The sequence below is a fragment of the Manis javanica genome, chromosome 2 (genome assembly GCF_040802235.1).
Source record: "Manis javanica isolate MJ-LG chromosome 2, MJ_LKY, whole genome shotgun sequence".
Taxonomy (NCBI): Eukaryota; Metazoa; Chordata; class Mammalia; order Pholidota; family Manidae; genus Manis; species Manis javanica.
In genome coordinates this window covers 130,841,679-130,863,163 of record NC_133157.1, presented here as the reverse complement: position 1 = coordinate 130,863,163, position 21,485 = coordinate 130,841,679, and the positions used below count along the sequence as shown (strand labels likewise).

At 42.9% G+C, this 21,485-nt stretch overlaps 2 protein-coding genes across 9 annotated transcripts in view; both read right to left on the bottom strand.

Moving 5' to 3' along the window:
• Nucleotides 1-1,198: 1,198 nt before the first annotated feature.
• Nucleotides 1,199-19,843, bottom strand: LOC140847880 (aldo-keto reductase family 1 member C15-like). Of its 6 annotated transcripts, none has more exons than XM_073229450.1 (10): nt 19,634-19,843; nt 15,798-15,965; nt 14,877-14,993; nt 13,938-14,015; nt 13,071-13,193; nt 4,786-4,895; nt 3,816-3,981; nt 2,118-2,200; nt 1,942-2,042; nt 1,199-1,394 (listed from the first exon to the last, which is right to left on the bottom strand). In XM_073229450.1, exons 1-9 carry the CDS (start codon nt 19,841-19,843, stop codon nt 1,943-1,945), a joined length of 1,155 nt encoding a protein of 384 aa, XP_073085551.1. In that variant the 3' UTR covers nt 1,199-1,394; nt 1,942. The 6 variants fall into 6 exon arrangements, with proteins under 6 accessions (XP_073085551.1, XP_073085554.1, XP_073085555.1 ...); XM_073229453.1 differs by lacking the exon at nt 19,634-19,843 and adding an exon at nt 17,435-17,599; XM_073229454.1 differs by lacking the exon at nt 19,634-19,843 and adding an exon at nt 17,132-17,283.
• LOC140847881 (aldo-keto reductase family 1 member C15-like) overlaps nt 15,827-21,485 on the bottom strand; it is a 35,099-nt gene continuing 29,440 nt past the window's right edge. For 2 of the 3 annotated variants that reach the window (XM_073229457.1, XM_073229459.1), the window contains exon 10: nt 19,804-19,986. The gene's annotated coding sequence lies outside the window, so the exon portion shown is untranslated. Of the gene's footprint in view, nt 15,966-19,803; nt 19,987-21,485 lie in introns of those variants that run through there. The other variant, XM_073229458.1, reaches the window with a different exon arrangement.

Below are 21,485 nucleotides of genomic sequence, written 5' to 3'. Positions count from 1 at the left end.
GGCATCCCACACATGTTCTAAAATTGGACTCAGCATGTTCCACAAAAATCAGTACTCCCCACCTCATCTCCACCTGAGAAAACGGCAACTCCTTCCTTCCAGTTCTTTAACCAAAATGCCTGGTGTCAACTTTGAAACCTTTTGTTCCCTTCCAAGAATTTCACAAGGTTAGAGAGCCATGTTGACTCTACTCTTCAAATAAATGCAAACTTTAACAACTTCTGAGCACCGTGCCTCCTCATACTATATCTAAGCCAGCATCATGTCTCACATGAATTTTATATAGAGCCCTAAAACAGGGTTCTTTTTCCCCTTTTATTTCTCAACATAACACCCAAAGTGATCCTTTTAAAAGAAGTCAGCTCGTGCAGTTCTGCTCAGAATCTGCAATACCATTCTCCTTTTCTCCCTGTCCTTTTAAAAGCCTACAGAACACACGCTCCCCACCACGAACTACCAGGACCTTCTCTCTTACCTCCCTTGCACATTAAATAACCATGCCTTACATTTCACTGGACGAAGCCACTGTCTCTAAATTCTGTGATGTTTGCTGAACAAACTTTTTGAAAAGAATGTTGAGGAATAAAGGGCACACTGCTTTTATCACATGTGCACAAATGTGAGGACTTGTGCAGAATTATCTTCCAATGACACTTACCCCTTTCTGACATCTAAATACTCCTTATATCAGCCACTCTTCTTCTGCCAGAGTATACACTCACTGTATTTCTTATTTTAATTTGATCTTTCTATTTTATTTATTGAGTAAATAATACCTGGCACATAAAGGATGTTCATTAGAGTTTTCCTGAATGAATAAATGAAAAAAGGGCAAGATACCCAGGAACTAATCAAAATACCAAAACATAAGCAGATGACTAAGAACTTAATAAACTAATAGGATGCACTGATTTAGCACAAGCTAAATATAATACTGGAATTTTTAAGTAGTACTTGATAGCTTCAGAAAATACTTTTGCTAACATTTAAAAAAGTACAAAGTCTCTATGTTGAAGATTATTTCAATATTGTACATAAATACAAACACCCACTTTTGGTTAGGAAAATCATGAGGGAACTGCTCCAACCACTAAACATTTTTATATGGGCTAATTACAGTTTATCTTATACTCTACCATTTCCTTTAACATCCAAACTTTCTGTAATGTGTATGTATCTTAATTATAGGAAAAACAGATTTATTTTGAAGTCTTTTTATTTCTTTTAGAGATAAAAGGGCAAGTGCCTGAATCCAGAGACCCTGCTTTCCATTAGCTCCAGCAGATACAGAAATCGTGCGCAAACTCTGGAAGGAAAAAACTCTGGTAGAGCCCATAGTGATTGACCTCAGTCAATATTCTTCCGAAAATGGATACCAAGGGTGATGAGCAGCACTGAAAGAGAAAGCAGGACATTAGCTCAGCAGCTCTGTCTCACTACCCTACAAAGGGTTTCTCTGAGGGAGCTTCAGGCCCTGCTCCAATCTGAGTGACAACCACGCCCTCCTGCCCGGAGCCCCGCCCACTCCCACCCCTCCAGGGCAAACTGCACCTGCAGCCCAGCCCCCACGTTCAGAGCAGCAGGGCCGTAGCAGGGCCACAGCAGGGTGCTCACAGCCCCCAGGCACAACAGATGCCACCACCCCATAAAATAGGAATTTTACAATTGTGTTAGGATAAACCTGAATACCTTCTATGCAGGATTCATTATTACTCAGTCTCTATTAATATAATCATTTTTTTACATTATTAAAGAAATGAAAAATGAACCGTCTCCACAGGCCCCGGAAGTGCAGTGGGCCGCAGGCACTGTGCCTCTGGGTCTAATGGGAAAGCCGCCCAATGGCATGCCCTACAGCACAGGGGGAGGCCCACGACAGCAGTGAATTCAGGGATGCAGGTCTTGGTGGACTTCTTCTGGTCCCGCCTGGGCCCCGCTCACCTTACTGTCGGATCCCATATGGGGTCCTGGAGTTCACCTTTGTTCTGAGGTCTGCAGGGAGCTCCTGTGTCACTCCTACACCAGACAGCAGGCCTGCCTCACTGATTTCAAGAAGTTTTAGCCTCTGACAAACTCCATGTGACAGAAAACCAAATGAAAACATTCAACTCACTCACAATTGTGCTTTAAAATATCGGAAATTTCTATTGACACCATCAATTGCTTTCATGTCTTCTGGAGTCAGTTCAAAGTCAAAAACCTAAAAGGAAGGAGAGATCAGATAGATGGCCTCTGCCTGAGAACCAGGGGCCTTGCCAGCTCGGCAGAGACAAGGTGCTTCTGCCTGCACTTTCCTATCACTCTCCTCTGCTCCACTTCACAATTGAGAGGCTTATGTCTCATCCACACCACACCTTTCCAAGTGAGGTGCTTGCAAAAGAAAAGGAAAAAAAACTTTTTTCCTAAAAAAAAAAAGAACAGTTCGACAATCAGGACAAAACACCTGCTGACCTGACTAAACTTCTCTCAGGTTTCCGTCCGACCCCTAGAATTAGACGCAGCCATGAACTAAAGCCAGCGTGGAAGGAAGAGCTGTCCCTGTAGGTCCGCCCCATAACCTGGTGACCACACAGGCAGCTGATACCACTCACACCTTTCTCTTCCCAGATGAGCTTACTCTTCTCACAGCAGGAAACATTTCCAATTGACATGAGACACACTCACACATCTTGCATTCAGAGAGTTCTCCCTTTCAAATGCATCTTTCTTCCTTAAGTTCAGATTTGTTCTTATTTGACAATGAACAGCCCCTAATGAAGAGTCCAGTAACAGCAAAGCAGACAGTTTTTTAGAATGAAATACAAAAGCTAAAAGCTCATTATTTCATCCAGGGGACAATTTCATAGAAAATTCAGTGCCATTATCTTTTCTCTCTCTGTCGTTCATCTTAAAATATACCACAGTGCCATGGGGGATATGTATTAAAATGCTGAGTTGAACTGAAAAAATGGAACTTTTTTCCTGATAGGTTGTACCATGAGATTTAGATTTCCCTATCAGGTATTTCCATAAATTCAGTGAACTCAAATTTTCCTATGTAGGTTTTGGAGCAAATAAATCATAAATAATAGGATCCAAATGTCCTCTTTTGCACATGTTAAAGTCATGATGAAATTTTAGCTGTCATCTTAAAACAGGTAGAGCTGATGCAGTTTTCACGATTCTCTAGAGGCTCATGATGATGTTGGAGACCCTGGGTGAAACAAAGCACTGGGGATATACGGGGAGTGTTGTGGAGACCACCAATTCATTTGCTGATATGGCCAGTCTAGAAGCTTCTTTCTGGCCTGCTACCTGCTAGGAGCTATGCTTGGAAAAGGTGCTGAGAGCTGACATAGGGAGTCTCAAAGTCCAGAGAGCACGCTGTCAGAAACACATCATGTAGGCTAACCAGGTGAACACAGCCTCCCTAAGAGAGCGATGCCAAGTGCTATGGGTTCCTGGACGGTTCAATATAGCAGCTAATCCCGTTTGGGTTTGATATTGAAATAAAAATAGGATATTGAAATACAAATAGAAGAGGGGAAGGAGAGGAATGAGGGTTTTGAAAAGTCTTTACTGCACAGATGGACTCCCTGATCCAATGAAAAAAACAGAGAGGAAAACTGTTCAGCACCACACAAGGACATAGCAAAGTCACAACCAGGATCCAGACAACCTAGGACCCTGAGGCTAGAGCTCCCTCGTCCCCCTGCCCCCATGGCACCCAGGGAGAGGTGAGTGATATGAAGGGACATAGTTGCATGTTGTAAGGGAAGACAGACAACTCCGGTTCTGGCACATGTTCCTCACTGGGAGGGACTGCCGGCCTGTACCTGGAAGTTCTCCTTGATTCTCTTCTCATTGAAGCTCTTGGCCAGGACCACCACCCCCCGCTGCAGCTGGTAGCGCAGGGCGACCTGGCCTGGGTTTCTACTGTGTTTCTTGGCAATTTCCTTCAAGACTGGATCCTCCAAGAGATGTGGGCTGTCCTCTTGCACCCTGAGAAAAGAAAATACATACAGACTGTGGTGTAGGACTGGAAATGTAGTGTTGCTGACACCTTTTTCCCAAATTCCCCAGATAATTGAGAGAAGTAGCTTTGTATGTTCAGAATGATTAAGAGTTTCAGAAATATTCACAGAAATTCATTCATAGTTGTGCCAAATGGGAAATAACCAATAATTCCATCAACACGTGAATGGAGAAAAAACTTGTGCTGTCTGTGTCCACACAAAAGAATATTATGCAGCAATAAACATAATGAACTAGACACTTAAAGCAGCACGGATCAACCCCACAGACAGATGTGAGCCAAAGAAGCCAGACACAAAAGCATACATGCTCCATGCCTGCTCTTATACATGAGGCAGGTGCTGGGACACAGCCAACTAATTAGAGTTAAACACAAAAATCAGTGACATGGTAAGGTAGAATTTCCATAAAAGACACTGAAGTACTCTTGGGGAATTAGAAGGGCTCTGTATCTCCACAGGGGTGTGAGTTATAGTGAATCCACTTCTCAAAAATTATAATGCTAAGATAGATATGAGAAGCTGTATAAATGTTGTCATAAAGTGACAGTTGATGGTAATATTTGGAGTGGGGTTTGCACATGTACATAAACAAAAACCAAGAATGTTGAGATGGTGGAAACTCAGTGAAGGCACGTGGGAATTCACTATGCTATAATGGCAATGTTTTTATGTATTAATTTTTCTGTACAAACATGTTAAAACTTAATGTAAGAAGTGTCTCATCCCCAACAGAGTTGCTGACACAGCTCAGACCTGATGCTCTCATTACCACTTTGGGTCTCTTTGGGTTCCCAGAGCACTGTAGGCAACTAGAACGATGTCCTTGGACTTGCAGAATTCCAGGAGTTTCCTCTGGTTGAGGTAAGGGTGACATTCCACCTGTAAATTGCCAAGACCAATAGGAATCAGACTACATGAGCCAGTTACATTAAATTAGAGAAGCCCTTTGACCAAGTATCTAACACAACAGTACTACATGTACCCTGTCTTCCAAACTGGTAATCTTTCCATGCACCTCCTAAAACAACCTCATGTGCTATCAGATTTGAAGGACATAAAACAATTTTCATTATATTTTAATTAGTGTCTGAAATTATTACAGACACTTCTTCCCAGGTGGCAGTCTCTACAATCTACAAATTGAGCCTAGAATATCTAACATTGGAGAAAGCAAAGCCAAAAGGGAGGCTCTGGGGCATGTCCGATGGAGCTCACTTGAAGAGGCTCCTACTGACCATAAAGAGGACAAAGTGATCTTCGATAGGAACAGTATGTATGCTGGGCAGGAAATGTCCTATTGGTTAAATTTCACAAATTCTCAATGACACACATATACTATCAAGCCTGTATATATAATCTCCAAATTACAGGAAGTAAAAAACACAGTCATATCAAACTGTATCACAGGGATCAATACGTAAAACAAATTGTGCCAAACAGGAGGAATTTAAAAATGGCAGCATGACAGGTGAGACAGCAGTCTCCACCCAAAATCACATATAATATGAAAATATAGCTAGTACAATTAATCCTGAAGCAACAGGAAACAAGGCTGCACCAGACTGCATATACCTGCATATACCTGGAGAAAAGAACAGAACTCACAGAACAGACTAATGTACCAAAACCATGATCCTACAGGACCAAAGATGTTCCCTCACACTAGCTCACTGGTGGGAAGAGAAATGGACCGGGGAGGGAATGGAGGCCTAGGCCTGCTGAACACCCAGCCTTGGATATCTGATCTAGGAGTACAAACCTACATTGCACAGTGCTCTGGAGATTTGTGGGGTTGGAAAGCTAAGACAGGCATAATACCTAAAAAGACTGAGATTCCAGTTGCTTGTGGAAAACAGGGATCCACATCTGGCCACTCTGGGACAAAAGAAAGGTGGGCAGTCTGAGAGACTTCCTAACAGCAAGAGGGCTGCTAATGGGATAAGGATTGCACAGAGCTGCCTGCTCAGTAGAAAGGACAAGTGGATAAAATTGTCCAGACACACTCTCCAAAGCAGGTTGGGAACTTTCAGGAGTTTCAGGCACTACATCCCCCTGGCTGGCTATGCAGCTCCAAGGACCCTCAGCATGATACACAACCTGCTGTGCCTTCCTCCAAGCCAGCCCACACTGGCTCACAAACTGGCAGCACTTGCCCTGGTGTCAGGCCAGCCAGAGGGGGCACCCTCCTATGGCAGTTACAAACACAAAGCACAGGGGCTTAAACTTGCATGCTCAGCCTACTGGTTTTGGCAGTGGCGACAGGCATAGCATCCAGGAAGCAGGAAACAGCTCTTTCCTACCCCCAGGCACCAGCACCACTCCCCTGTGACTACTGACATTGCTCCAGGGACTGAGCAGCTCCAGAGTAGAGCTTCTGGGCACTAGAGGGCACCACATACAAATATGAAATGTCACAGGAAGCTGGTTCAAAGCAAAATCCCTCAAACACCAGAAAAAGAGCAAGTGAAATTGAACTCATCAATCTTCCTGAAACAGATTTCAAAATAAAAATTATAAACGTGCTCATGGAGGTATAGAAAAATATTCAAGAACTCAAGGAAGAATACTGGATGGAGATTCAATTATTACAGAATAAAATATCTGAAATGAAACATACACTGGAGAGATCTAAAAGCAGATTCTATATAGTAGAGGAGACAGTAAATAGAATAGAAATTAGAGAAGAGGAATACAAAGAAGCTGAGGCAGAGAGAGAAAAAAGGATCTCTAGGAATGAAAGAACATTGAGAGAACTATGTGACCAATCCAAATGAAACAATATTCACATTATACAGGTACCAGAAGAAAAAGAGAGAGAAAAAGATATAGTAAGTGTTTTTGAGGGAGTAATTGCTGAGGAAGGAGATAGTCTCTCAGGCCATGGAGGTGCACAGATCTGCCAACACAAGGGACCCAAGGAGGACAAAAACAAGACATGTAATAATTAAAATGCCAAAGATTAAACATAAGGAAACACTATTAAAGGCAGCCAGAGAGAGAAAAAAGATCCCATACAAAGGAAAACCCATCAGGCTATCATCAGACTCCTCAACAGAAACTTTACAAGCCAGAAGGGAGTGGCATGATGTATTTAATGCAATGAAACAGAGGGACCACTCACCAAGAATACTCTACCCAGCAAGATTATCACTTAAATTTGCAGGAGGGATTAAACAATTTCCAGATAAGCAGAAGCTGAAAGAATTTACCTGCCATAATCCATCTCTACAGTGTAATTTGGAGGGACTGATATAGATGGAAGTGGTCCCAAGGCTAAATAGCTGTCACCAGAGGAAATAAAAACACAGTAAAGAAAGTAGAACAATTAATTACAAAGCAGATGCAAAACTAAATCAACTATCCCCAAAGTCAGTCAAGGGATCGACAAAGAGTACAGAATATGATACCTAATATACAAAGAATGAAGGAGGAGGAAAAGGAGAAAAAAAAAGAACCTTTATTGTATCATGAATCAGTATTGAATTTTGTTGAATGATTTTTCGGCATCTATTGATATGATCATGTGGTTTTTGTCCTTCTTTTTGTTGATGTGGTGGATAATGTTGATGGATTTTCTAATATTGTACCATCCTTGCATCCCTGAAAGAAGTCCTGCTTGATCATGATGGATGATCTTTTTCCATCCACAGTGTTTGTAATAGCATACTAAGTGAGTTAAATTAAAGTTAGAAAGTAAAGAAATTACCCTTGAACCTTTGATAACCATGAATCTAAAGCCTGCAATAGAAATAAGCACATACCTATCGATAATCACCATAAATGTAAATGGACTGAATGCACCAATCACAAGACATAGAGTCACAGAATGGATAAAAAACAAGACCCGTCTATATGTTGCTTACAAGAGACTCACTTCAAACCCAAAGACATACACTGACTAAAAGTGAAGGGATGGACAAAAGATAATTCATGCAAACAATTGGGAGAAAAAAGTAGGAGTTGCAGTACTTGTATCAGATTAAATAGACTTCAAAATAAAGAAATTAACAAGAGAAAAAGAAAGACATTATATAATGATAAAGGGGTCCATCCAACATGAGGATATAACCATTATAAATATCTATGTGCCCAACACAGGAGCACCTACATATGTGAAACAAATACTAACAAAATTAAAGGGGGAAATAGAATGCAATGCATTTATTTTAAGAGACTTTGACACTCCATTCACTCCAAAGGACAGACCAACCAGACAGAAAATAACTAAAGAGACAGAGACACTGAACAACACATTAGAACAGATGAACCTAACAGACATCCCCACCCAAAAGCAGCAGGATACATATTCTTCTCAAGTGCACATGGAACATTTTCAATAATAGTTGACATACTAGGCCACAATAAGTGCCTCAGTAAATTCAAAAAGACTGAAATTGTACCAATCACATTCTCAGACCACAAATGCATGAAACTAAAAATAAATTACATGAAGAAAAACAAAAAGCCCACAAACACATGAAGGCTTAATAAAATCCTCCTAAATAACCAAGTGATCAAAGACCAAATAAAAACAGAGATGATGCAATATATGGAGAAAAATGACAACAATAGTTCAACACCATAAAACCTGTGGGATGCAACAAAGACCATGCTAAGAAGGAAGTATATTGGAAGGCAGGCATATCTCTGGAAAGAAGAACAATCCCATACAAACTGTCTAAACTCACAACTAACAAAACTAGAAAAAGAAGAACAAATGAGACCCAAAGTCAGTAGAAGGAGGGACATAATAAAGATAATAGCAGAAATAAATAAAATCGAGAAGAATAAAACAACAGAAAGAATCATTGAAACCAAGATCTGGTTCTTTGAGAAAATAAACAAAATAGGTCAACCTCTAGCCAGACTTATCAAGAAAAACAGAGTCTACACATGTAAATAGAATCAGGAATGAGAAAAGAAAAATCACTACAGAAACCACAGAAATACAAAGAATTATTGGAGAATACTATGAAAAAGTATGTGCTAACAAACTGGATAACTTAGAAGAAATGGACAACTTTCTAGAAAAATAAAACCTTTCAAGGCTGACCCAGAAAGAAACACAAAATCTGTACAGACCAATTACAAGCAACAAAATTGAATTTGAAACAAAAAGCTACCTAAGAACAAACCTCTGAACCAGATGGCTTCACTGTTGATTTTTATCAAACATTTAGTGAAGACCTAATATCCATCCTCCTTAAAGTTTTTCAAAACTTTGAATTTGGAAGTATTCCTTCCTCTTCTTTCTGTGAGGCCAGCATCACTCAAATACCAAAACCAGGCAATGTCACCACAAAAAAGGAAAATTACAAACCAATATCCCTGATGAACATAGATGCAAAAATACTGAACAAAATATTAGCAAATTGAATTCAGAAATACATAAAAAGATCATCCATCATAATCAAGCAGGACTTCTTTCAGGGATGCAAGGATGGTACAATATTAGAAAATCCATCAACATTATCCACCACATCAACAAAAAGAAGGACAAAAATCACATGATCATATCAATAGTTGCCAAAAAATCATTCAACAAAATTCAATACTGATTCATGATATAAACTCTCAACAAAAAGAGTATAGATGGTAAGTACCTCAACAGAATAAAGGTCATATGTGACAAACCCACAGCCAACATCATACTTAATAACAAGAAGGTAAAAGCTTTCCTTTAAGATCAGGAACAAGACAAGGATGCCCATTCTCCCCACTTTTTTTCAACATAGTTCTGGAGGTCCTAGCCACAGCAATCAGATAACACAAAGAAATAAAAGGCATCCAGATTGGTAAGGAAGAAGTAAAACGGTCATTGTTTGCAGATGAAATGATATTGTACATAAAAAGACCCTAAAGAATCCACTCCAAAACTAGTAGATCTAATATTTGAATTCAGCAAAATTGCAGGATACAAAATTAATACACAGAAATCTGTTGCATTTATATTGATGAACTAGCAGAAAGAGAAATCAGGAAAACAATTCTATCCACAATTGCATCAAAAAGAATAAAATACCTAGGAATAAACCTAACAAAGGAAGTGAAAGACCTGTACCTTGAGAATGATAAGAAACTCATGAGACAAATTAAAGAAAATACCAATAAATGGAAATACACTCTGTACTCATGCATAGGAAGAATTAATATTGTCAAAATGGCCATCCTGCCTAAAGTCATCTACAGATTCAATGCAATCCCTATCAAAATACCAACAGCATTTTTCAATGAACTAGAGCAAATAGTTCTAAAATTCATATGGAACCACAAAAGACCCCGAAAATCCAAAGCAATCCTGAGAAGGAGGAATAAAGCAGGGAGGGATCTTGCTTCCCAACTTCAAGCTCTACTACAAAGCTACAGTAGTCAAGACAATTTGATACTGGCACAAGAACAAATGTAGACCAATGGAACAGACTAGAGAGCCCTGATGTAAACCAAGCATATATGGTCAATTAATATATGATAAAGGAGCCATGGACATACAATGGGGAAATGACAGCCTCTTCAACAGCTGGTGTTGGCAAAACTGGACAGTTACATGCAAGAGAATGAAACTGGGTTATTGTCTTACCCCATACACAAAAGTAGATTAGAAATGGATCAAAGACCTGAATATAAGTCATGAAACCATAAAACTCTTACAACAGTGCATAGGTAAAAATCTCCTGAATATAACCAAGAGCAACTTCTTCCTGAATGCATCTCTTTTAGCAAAGGAAACAAAAGCAAAAATGAACAAATGGGACTATATCAACCTAAAAAGCTTCTGTGCAGCAAAGGACACCATCAACAGAACAAAAGGACATCCTACAGTATGGGAGAATATATTTGTAAATGACATATACAACAAAGTGTTAACATCCAAAATATATAAAGAACTCACACACCTCAACAACCAAAAAGGAAATAACCTGATTAAAAAATGGGTGGAGGATATGAACAGACACTTCTCCAAAGAAGAAATTCAAATGGCCAACAAACACATGAAAAGATGCTCAACATCACTAATTATCAGGGAAATGCAAATATCACCTCACACCAGTTAGAATGGCCAGCATAAAAAAACTAAGAACAACAAATGCTGGAAAGGATGCTGCTCCTATACTGCTAGTGGGAATGTAAATTAGTTCAACCATTGTGGAAAGCAGTATGGAGGTTCCTCAAAAAAGTAAAAATAGAAATACCATTTGACTCAGGAATCCTACTCCTAGGAATTTACCCTAAGAAAATAGGATCACAGATTCAAAAAGACATATGAACCCTTATGTTTATCGCAGCACTATTTACAATAGCCAAGAAGCAACCTAAGTGTCCATCAGTAGATGATTGGATAAAGAAGAAGTGGTACATATACATAGTGGAATACTATTCAGCCATAAGAAAGATGCAAACCCTTCCATTTGCAACAACATGGATGGAACTAGAGGGTATTACGCTCAGTGAAATAAGCCAGGCGGAGAAAGACAAGTGCCAAATAATTTCCCTCATTTGTGAAGTAGAACAATGAAGCAAAACTGATGAAACAAAACAACAGCAGACTCACAGACTCCAAGAAGGGACTAGCAGTTACCAAAGGGGAGAGGTGGGGGAGGGCAGATGGGGAGGGAGGGAGAAGGGGACTGAGGGGTATTATGATTAGTACACATGGTGTGGGGAGTCACAGGGAAGACAGTGTAGCTCAGAGAAAACAAGTAATGACTGTGGCACCTTACTACACTGATTGACAGTGACTGCCATGGGGGTATGCGTGGGGGGGACTTGATAATGTGAGTGAATGTAATAACCACACATTGTTTTTCATGTGAAACCTTCATAAGAGTGTATATCAATAATATGTTTCTAAAAAAATTGTATAAAACAAAGAAACTGTGCAGAACAATTTTAAAAAGAAAAAGCTGATTTTTTTGAGTGAAAGAGATGGACAGAAAGATAGAAAATGACACAGACGTATATCAATGTATTTTAAATTATTCTTCACAAATAGCCTCTAATCATGAAATAAGCTGAAAATATAACTATTTGAATGGTTTCTTGCATGAATTTCAAATTATTTTACAAAAAGTCCATGAAACTGTACAGTATCATGGTGTTTGCTGCATGGCAGTAGATGTTGTGTGTCACAAATAAATTTTGAGAAAAGGAGAGAGAAGGAGGTGGTGGAGGGAAGGAGGGAATGAAGGAAGGGAACAGGGTCATAATTCAACATATTTTGAATTGTTCTCCACAAATAATTCCTAGTCATAAAATACTATATAAAAATAACTATGTGAATGGTTTCTTCAATGTTTCACAAACTGTTTAGTCAATAGGCCATGCAACTATTCAGTATCACAGCTGGCAACATCTACAACATCACACATCCGCAGCATACGGAGTTACATTAAAAAAGTATTTCTGGTATGATTTGCCCGTTTCCTCGCTCTCCACTCCTGTGCTTTCTCTGCACCTGTTCCAGCAGGACTCCCCATAAGGCCATGGAGGGGGGTCCACGTCCACTGCATCCCTGGGGGATGGGCTGCTCCTCAGCGGGCCCCACCCCTGGCTCCCTAAACCACCTCTGTCCTCTCCTCTGGCTGTCCCCTCACCACACTCTCCTCTTCTCTGCCCTCCTGCCTGGAAACTCGTATTCAGGCCCCTAACCAGTGCCTCCCTGCCTGATCCTTACATGTTGACATCCTGCCCTCCTCCTGTTCATTCTGTGACCTTGCTGGGGGAGCTAACCCGTTTCTGTGAGTTTCATTACCACCCATAGAGACACACCTACAAAATCTGCCCCTGTTGCCTGAAAGCCTTCCTGAGCTCCAGATCAGTCTGGAAATCCACCCATTTGGCTCATGCCCTTAAATGGCTCATAGGAAATGCAAGGCCACCTCCAAGTCAAGATACATAGTCTTCCCACTCCACTGAACCTTCGTTCTTCGGCACTTCCTGCTGCAGCGAAGAAACAGTCATCTATACCGTCCACATCATGAAGTAATGGGATTGTTACTTAAGGAAGAAGGTGTGCAGAGCACACAGTAAGGAGTCCACGGTGGGCTGGGCACTCACCTGGTTGCACACGGGCTTGTACTTGAGGCCTGGCTTGTTCAGGATCATGTCCAGCAGTTTGTGATTGAAATTGGACACCCCGATGGACTTGGTTAGACCTGCATCTTTGCACTTCTCCAGGGCCTGGGAGGAAGGAAACGGGTGGCAAACCCTTAATGCACTTTGGCCCTTTCACCTGACATGGAGCTTTTCAAAAGCTGGAAATCTGTTTTAACATAATATGACAGTTTGAACCCAAAAGTTTTATCATCTTACTATATTATTTCCTCATCTACTTTGTGGCTATGTACACACATTGTATTTCCTGGAGTCTATGACCTGCACAGCCAGGACAGTAAGTAGATATTAAGATGCTTAAATGTCCCCCTTGCCTCCCGCCCTCTTCCATGTGCTTATTTCACCATGAGGCAGGAACAGTTCTCTGACAAAGGGTTTTGTCCTCAAGGCCAAAGAGGAACTCTCACTAGGAGGACATCCTTGTGCCTCTTTCCTAGAACGGTGAAGGAGTCTCTGCAATGGTGAAAGCAAGGTCAGCCTTCCTTCTTGTGCTAACTCAGACAGCACTTCTGCCCAAGTGGAGGTGCTTATCTGTCACAGGTAGACCTCCAGCTGCTCCCAAGTTTGCCTTCTGAGCATCCCCCTGGGGCAAAGAGACTCCTACTGAGACCCACAAAAGATTAGATTAGATTAAAATAGACCTCATTCATCCTTGCTTCGCAGATGACAGCACTGAGGTACAGAGGAGCCCAGCGAGGAGGCTGAGGGCAGACTGAGGGGGCCACAGACCCCTTCCTCTGACCACCCTCCCCACCCCAGTGGCTTCTGCCTGCTCGCACGATACCTCCTGGTGTTGGGACCAGTACTTACTGTCCATGTTTCCCGCAGGTCCACTGTTTCGAAAATAATTTCCCCACTGGCATCCTTGGGGAAAAGCTCCTCCCCAGGCTGGAATAAAGACAGGAGAGGATGAAGAAGGATTTGTCTATGAATGGCTTTCCTGGGTCTGAAGGCACCTGGTCAGGCCACCTGCATGAGGCTGTGGTTACTAATCAGACAGAGAGAGACAGAGATGGGGTGTGTAAGAGAAGACGGGCAAAGGAGCCCAGAATCATCTAAGAATTGGCAGCAAAGTATATTCACACCTTCCCACCCATACACCCTTAAACCTCTCTGAGAATGGCTCTCCTGCAGTTGGAAGTGATCCTGCTTCACAAGGAAAGGCTGGTGCAGATGATAGGACAGAGCATTATTACTAAGCAATGTGCTTTTGATCCCATTTATGCAATAACCCAACTCAGAGAGAGTGAAGATTGGAGACATTTCAGCCAATCTGCTGGAATAGGAGGTTGGATCTGTGAAGCCCAGCGGGGCCCGGTCATACAATATGGACCATCCCAGGGAGGCTCATCTTGTCTGGGCTTAGAGGTCCAAGGGGAGGTGGGATTTCCCATAATACCTTGGCCGTCTGCACTTACTCCTAACCCTCAAGGACACTAATCTTAAGGGCCTACAGACAGCAACACCTCACTGAGAGCTGCCCACTAGTCTCCCCAAATTTTTGAGTTGAAGGCAGGGAGGTAAACTCGTTCACTCCATCTCAAGGCTCTGGGATGGGGACAAAAAAGTCTCAATGGGAGGTGACATAATGGTCATGAAATGTCCCTTCATGCAGCATTTCCATCTACCACACTGTCACACCTCTCTCAGGAAGGCCTCTGGGAAATCTAGCTGGAATGAGGTAATAGAGACACAAAACCAGTGATGAAATAGTCTTGGAAACCAGAGGAAGGCAAACCCAAACCTGACCTTCATGGCAACAGGCACGTGGATAAGGAAGAGGTCTACATAGTCCAGCTGAAGCTTCTTCAGCGATCTTTCCAGGGCTGGTCGGACCAACTCTGGTCGGAAGAAAGTAGCCCAAAGCTGCAGTGACCGAGAGAAATAAAAACTGCACGTGATCTCCCACATCTGGGACAAAAACTAAACATCATAGTTACAAGACAGAGCAAAACAATCTACTGTGGTCTAAAGATCAGAAGCAGTGGGCTGCATGGCTGTTGCTAGTGCTGGTCACACACTTAACTGGCACTGGCATTTATCTGAGTGACTCTAAGGAAACGGAATGAAACCGAGATGGGCAGAAAAAGCAGTTTAAGAGATTCCAAGTCATCTCTGAAAGGAGTCAAGGTAGGTCAGGCCAGGGCAAAGGGCTCTGCAGTCCTACTGTGCACGCCTGCAGACAGTCCTGCTGAGGGGCCACTGTCTAAACACAAGTAAGTCCTGATCATATGCACACAGATCACTCTGTAGAGACCTCTTTACACTGGAGCAGGGTTTCCATCAAAGAAACTTTACAAATGTCAGTGCACCCAATTCTGACTTGGAGAAGGGACTCCTGGTCTGGCGATTTTGAAAATAATATGTCCACCACACTTGGATCTGTCCTGAAGGGTCCGCTGAGGAATCAAAGGAGAGTCCAGCTCTGTGGCCACTTGCTCAGTCTGTCCAACACATATGGACCGTAAGGGGCACAATACAGTTTGTAAAACGAGTGCTGACTCCTGCTCAGATGCCTCAAATCAAGCAAGACTTTATGGTTTTCTGTTTTTCCATAGGAACCTCACAGCATTAGGAGGCAAAGACCTATTCACACCAAAACCAAAATTTTTATTTTTCACAAATAACATATCCAGCCTAACAGACCCCTGCCAGCCCATCCCGTGGCACCTTGGTGGTGTAGAATAAGTCCTCTCTCTTCACCGTGCCGTCAGCAATCTTCTCTCGAAGGGCCTGGCCCACCTCCTCCTCATTTTCATAGACGTAGGCTGCATCGACATGGCGGTAACCTACATCAATAGCCACTTTGGTGGCTTCCCTAGCCTTGCTCTTAGGAACCTGTAAGATACAGAGTAGGTGGGTTGGTAAGCAGCCCCATTCAAACAGAAGCGATTTATTTCTTTAACAGCATTTCCCCAGCTCTTACTATGGGTCTCCTAGTGCCCTGGTTGGTGGTTGTGGCATGGGAACCAAATCTGTTCTCTGGGAGCACAGGCTACACTCCACATGGGAATGAGTTGGTGACCTGGGCCTCACCAGGGAACCTGCAAATTCAAGGTTCAATCAGTAAAGAATTCCTTGTAAGGAAGTAGCTAACAGAAAATAATTTGTCATGTGGAATAAGCTTCTACAGATAAAGATGGGTATTGAAATGGAGGTGACGGTGAAGGTGAAGGTAACGTAAATACATAGATATCACAGAATCACTTTATGGCTTGGAATTGGAAACAAGCCGAAATACTGATCCTCTATCCAGTGTCCATTGAACTGGGCTCTTTAACTCAGTTTAGAGACAGTCATGATTGTTTTCTAGTTTTCCTTCCCCAGATGCTCTCATGCAACATTTATGCAATAAGCATTCATTAAGTGCCTCCTGTGTGCCTGACGTTGTGCTGGGCCCTGAGACCCTGGGAATCTAACCATTAGCAGAGGCCCATATCTCTTGAATAGGTACCCCCTGTGCTGAGGTGTAATGGCAGGTATGAGGGGGATCACGTAATCGTAAGGAGACTGGCAGCCCCTCACTGTTCATAGCTCATGTCCCACCTCTACCAAAATGGCATGTGCTACTGTCTATCATTTATGTAGACAGTTGCACCTAATAACCCAGAACCCTGCCTCACCCTGTGACCTGAGCTGGGCACTCTACATGCACTGCACTCACCATGTGGACATGTGGGTAATACATTCAGTGAGAAGCCCGATTCCATCTCCATTACTACTCTGTGCCCCTATGTCTTCGTTTTCAAACACCTAATGCTTGCAGGAATAGCACCTTTTTCTCAGAGAAAGGTTTCTGTGATATAAAACCTCCTGCACCAACACTGAGAGCGAAGCTGCTACCATGTGGTCCTGGGGGCGTCCTTTCCTCCTGGCCCCCTGCCTACCCGGTGTTTCTAGCAGAGGGCACAGCAGCTCTGCTTCAGGTGGCTGCTCTGTGTGGAAAGAGCAGCCTGAACTCAGATTTTAAACACATAACAAAGAAGCAGAGGAACAGTACTTACCCGGGGTTGTTGTCCCACAAATAAAGGTAAGTCATCCCAAGTGCCCAAAATACAGGGAAGCATCCAGTAAACTTTCAGTAACCAAAATAATAACAATAATAAAGAGAATCCACCCTCAAAATGATCTCCTCTGAATCTACAGCGTCATTGGCTTGTCTCACTCAGTGCAAAGGGAACTGCTGAAATGAAGGCCCAGATCGGCCCTGCCAAGTCACTCAGGGTCTCCCAGGCTCTGGCACATGCAGCTGCCACCTTCCATGGGCTGTTTGCGTTCAACCCTTCAGCTGCCTGGCTTCTACTTACTTCGTCAGGAGCAGCAGTGCCAAGTCCAAGCACTGGCATGAAGTGCCCATCATTAAGCTTCACAGAACGACTGTGCTTGAGGTCCATCACTGTCCTCGAGCCTGGCCTGTCTGCCTACCTTCCCTCCCTTTCCTGACTGAGAGCCAAGGAGGAGTCAAGGCTCCAGCTTTCGTTATTTATGCCCAGTGCAATGAAAGGCAGGGCAGGGATCAAGGCCACATGGATTGGGAAATAAAACTATATGCAGCCTACTGACTTCTTTGTAACTCTTTCTCATCTCTGCAGGCATATCTCACAGGAATGACAATGGAAATTTCAGGCACAGCACAGGAGTTTTACTTTTCTCTTCAACATCACTCACCCTTGACTCCTAAGTTTAAAAATGAAAATTAACCATGGCAATTTGTCCCTGATAACACTATCAGATTTACCCTACAAGATGCAAAATAATCATTAGGCTGGTCATTTTGAAACACTAATTGTACCTTAGGACCTTAGTTAAGATCCTCACCCTTCATTTGGTCCAAAATGTCCACCAAAAAAGTGATATTCAGAGTTCCTTGAACAGAGCTCCATGCCTGTTCCTGAGCACACATGCAACAAACTTCCTTAGGGAATTTCATAATCCTTTTCCCTGGATCAGACCTCATTCCACCTTTGGATTCTCTGTCTTGTTTCTTTGAATGTTTCAGCAAAGCAAATGTCTCAGCAAAGCAGTTGGCTGAGCTTCAGGACACCTTTGTGTAGTTTTCGCCGTGTATCAGCTACTGCCTCCTCCTGGAACAGCCTCTTCCTTCCCCCCTTGTAAGTCCAGGGAAAGGAAATCCCGGGGAAAAATACTTCGAAAAACTGAAATCAGCCAAAGGAAGAAATAACGTTTAAAAACCGCTTATTGCTTCCAAACTGCAGTCTGGCCCATCTCTCTCTCCTGCTCCACCAGCAGCAAAAATGGCCCTCACCTCACCTCTCAGGTACAGATAAGCCCTCAGCTGCCCAGGTAATTACCCATTAATAGGGAGATGAACTTCTCTTCACCCCTGAGGAATTATGCAAATCCACTGAAGTAATTCTTCTCTCCTACCTTGAGCTCCTGTTGATATGCACTGAAACCAGTAGTATATGTACTAAAGCCTGGTGAGATATTCTGGATAAATTACAATTTTACCCACAGGCCATCCCCCCAGAATTCTCGCCTTACAATTTACTTGTTCCCCTCTTCCAACCAAACTAATGACATACAATAGCAACAGCAATAAAATCATGACAATCCTCAAGCCAGAGGATTCAGCCTATGCAGATTAAGTAAATGTACTTTACAGAACAATCTCTCACTAGGCACAAAAAATGTTTCTACACTTGTTCACTCATTCCTGAAAACCATGCTAGATTGCTCATAAAACTTTTAGTGAACATGAAACAAAGTCAAGCCTCTCTTTAAGCATTTTTTTTCTTGACAACAGCAATATAAGCATAGTAATTCTCAAGCCAGAGGATTCAGCTAGGTTCAAAGTCTGCTGCAGATTAAATCCAAAGCTCGTCCATTTCAGCCGTCATGTGGCAGCTGTAGCCATGGGGGTGTATCCAGGACACGAGGACTGTAGAAGCAAATAACCATGATTTTGGGGGGCCACTTTGCTGTTATTACAGGAATACGCAGGAGGCCAGCTTCCAGGTCTATTCCCCAAGGTGCCAGAAGAGCCAGCCATTGCTGATCCATGTGTTGAAATGTCCAAGGCCACGTCCATTTTATTCCTAACTGTTGCACCCATCTTTGCAATACATGTCCAATAAAGTGGATGCCTTGATCGCTCTCAATCATCAGCGACCAGCCATAAGCCGCAAAGAGATGCTCTAGGCCCCTCTTGGTGGTTTGCTGATCTGCACAATGTGCAGGGCACACCTTCTGGGATTGGCTGACTTCTTCAGAGGTCAATGGCACACCCCAGTGATGGGCTACAGCCCACATTGTCTTTTGGCCTACATTCAACAAACACTGATGTAGCCATTGGGCCACATCAGAGTCAGGCTTTCCTTGTAGCCAGGATACCTGGATCAATGCATCTGCTTCAATATTCCCTGGGAATACCAAAGGCAAATGGCCAGTCACATGATATATGGTAGGTGTCTGTGCCCCACCACTTTGTGGACTTTGGATCGAGTCTCTCACCCACCTCACAATGGGAGATAGGTGGTTATTACCTTGGTCGGAGCTTTTCCATCGATGGGCTCCATAGCCAACAAGGTGTGGTACATAGCAGCCAGTTGCTTTTCTATTAAGATGTACCGGACCTCTGCTTCTTTCCATAGTTGTGACCAGGCTCCAGCTGGCAGCAGTGGCAGAAGCAGTAGCCTTAGGCTCAGGCCACGGGCTGGGTTCAGCATGGCCAGCAGCAGTGGTGGTGCCTCCATGACCACACGAGTGTAGATACACGTCCCTCAGGTCGAGCACCACTTCTCCCCATCATTTCTAGGGGCGGCCCTCTAAAAGGACACACCCATTATGCCAGATTTCTGAGGTCAGAGAAATCCTACCAACCATGCCAGCTGTAAGTCTGCGGAAAGGAAATCCAGGGGCAAAATACTTTAAAAAAACGAAATCAGCCAAAGGAAGAAATAAAGTTTAAAACCCATTTATTGCTTAAAAACTGCAGTCTGGCCCATCTCACTCTCCGGCTCCACCAGCAGCAAAAATGGCCCTCCCTTCATGTCTCAGGTACAGATAAGCCCTCAGTTGCCCAGGCAATTACCCATTGATATGGAGATAAACTTATCTCCACCCCTGAGGAATTACGAAAATCCACTAAAGTAATTCTTCTCTCCACTCTTGAGCTCCTGTTGATATGCATATGTTCTAAAGCCTGGTGAGATATTCTGGATAAATTACAATTTTATCCACACCCCTCATTCCCATCAGCCTCATGAATGCCTGCCTACTGACCCTAATGGCAGGTGCCCTGCCCACATTCTACATGAGGTCCTCCACGACCTCGCCGGGTGGGCTGAATCACTCATTCCTCTGTGCTCACATTATTCTGGCTTCTATGAATGCAGTCCAACAAGCCGTGTTAGTGAAGGTACACTCTCAGTGGTAAGGAACTCTGCTAGATAAACTCCTCGGAATGGTGTTTTGTTTACTGTCATTATTATGCCATGCTTCCCTCCTCTCATATTTGTGCACTTGGTACTTGAGAGCCATCCCCAGCCTGAGGCATTGGATTTTATCCTATTATTTCCAACCCATCACTCTGGCTGCTCAAAGTCAGAATTCTGCCTGATTCTATTACTCCACGAATTTAATATTTATCCCAACATTGTGTCAGCTACAGAACTGATCAGCATCCCCTTTATAGTTTCATTGTTCAATTTAAGGCCAAGTTCTGGGTCAGGGTCACAAGGACAATCTTCCAATTGATTTAATCGCCTTCAAGACATCATTCAACAGGTTATAAATTTTTCTAACAACCCTTGCAATATTTATCTGTAGTTCACACTAAACAGTCTGTTGAAGTACAAAGACACATGTTCTTCCTTACTGCCTGACTCAGCAGCCTAGGTATGTTGTCAGTAAAAGAGACTTTTCTTCCTTGTAAGTTATATCAGAGTATCATGCTCCTGTTTCTCTTTTAAGATTTCTCATAAAACTGGCATTGAAACACTACGCTGAAATACTTCGGGACTGTTGTCATGTCTGACAGCATATGGTTTTCAAACTCTATCTTCCCTTTGTAATCGGTGGTGATTATCCCTTGCTTCACACCCCTCTCCTGTTATCTAAGGTTTCTCAAAGGCTGCCGATGGGATAGGATGCTCTCAGGGAGATCGGGGTCCATCAGAGGAGTAGGTGCACATGGCAAGAGGACCCCAGTGACGCCTGTCTCCTGGGAGCCATGCCTTTGTGTAATTCACCTTCCCTGAGTGTGGCTAGTGGTTGGGACGTGCTCCTTGAAAGGGTATCTCGCTGTGACCCTCCTTACCCCAGAACAACTCGGGAGACATGGGACCACACAAGAGATTTTATTATCTGAAAGAGAAAATGGCTGCCCCCAGAGAG

Bases quoted from the DNA above. Each gene is read 5' to 3' on its own strand.
- LOC140847880 (XM_073229450.1), bottom strand. From the start codon at position 19,843: ATGGAGGCACCACCACTGCTGCTGGCCATGCTGAACCCAGCCCGTGGC. The intron at 14,994-15,797 runs GTGCCACGGGAT...CGGTCACTGCAG, and splicing joins ACTTATTCTACACCACCAAG to CTTTGGGCTACTTTCTTCCG. The intron at 4,896-13,070 runs GTGAGTGCCCAG...GGCAATTTACAG, and splicing joins ACAAGCCCGTGTGCAACCAG to GTGGAATGTCACCCTTACCT.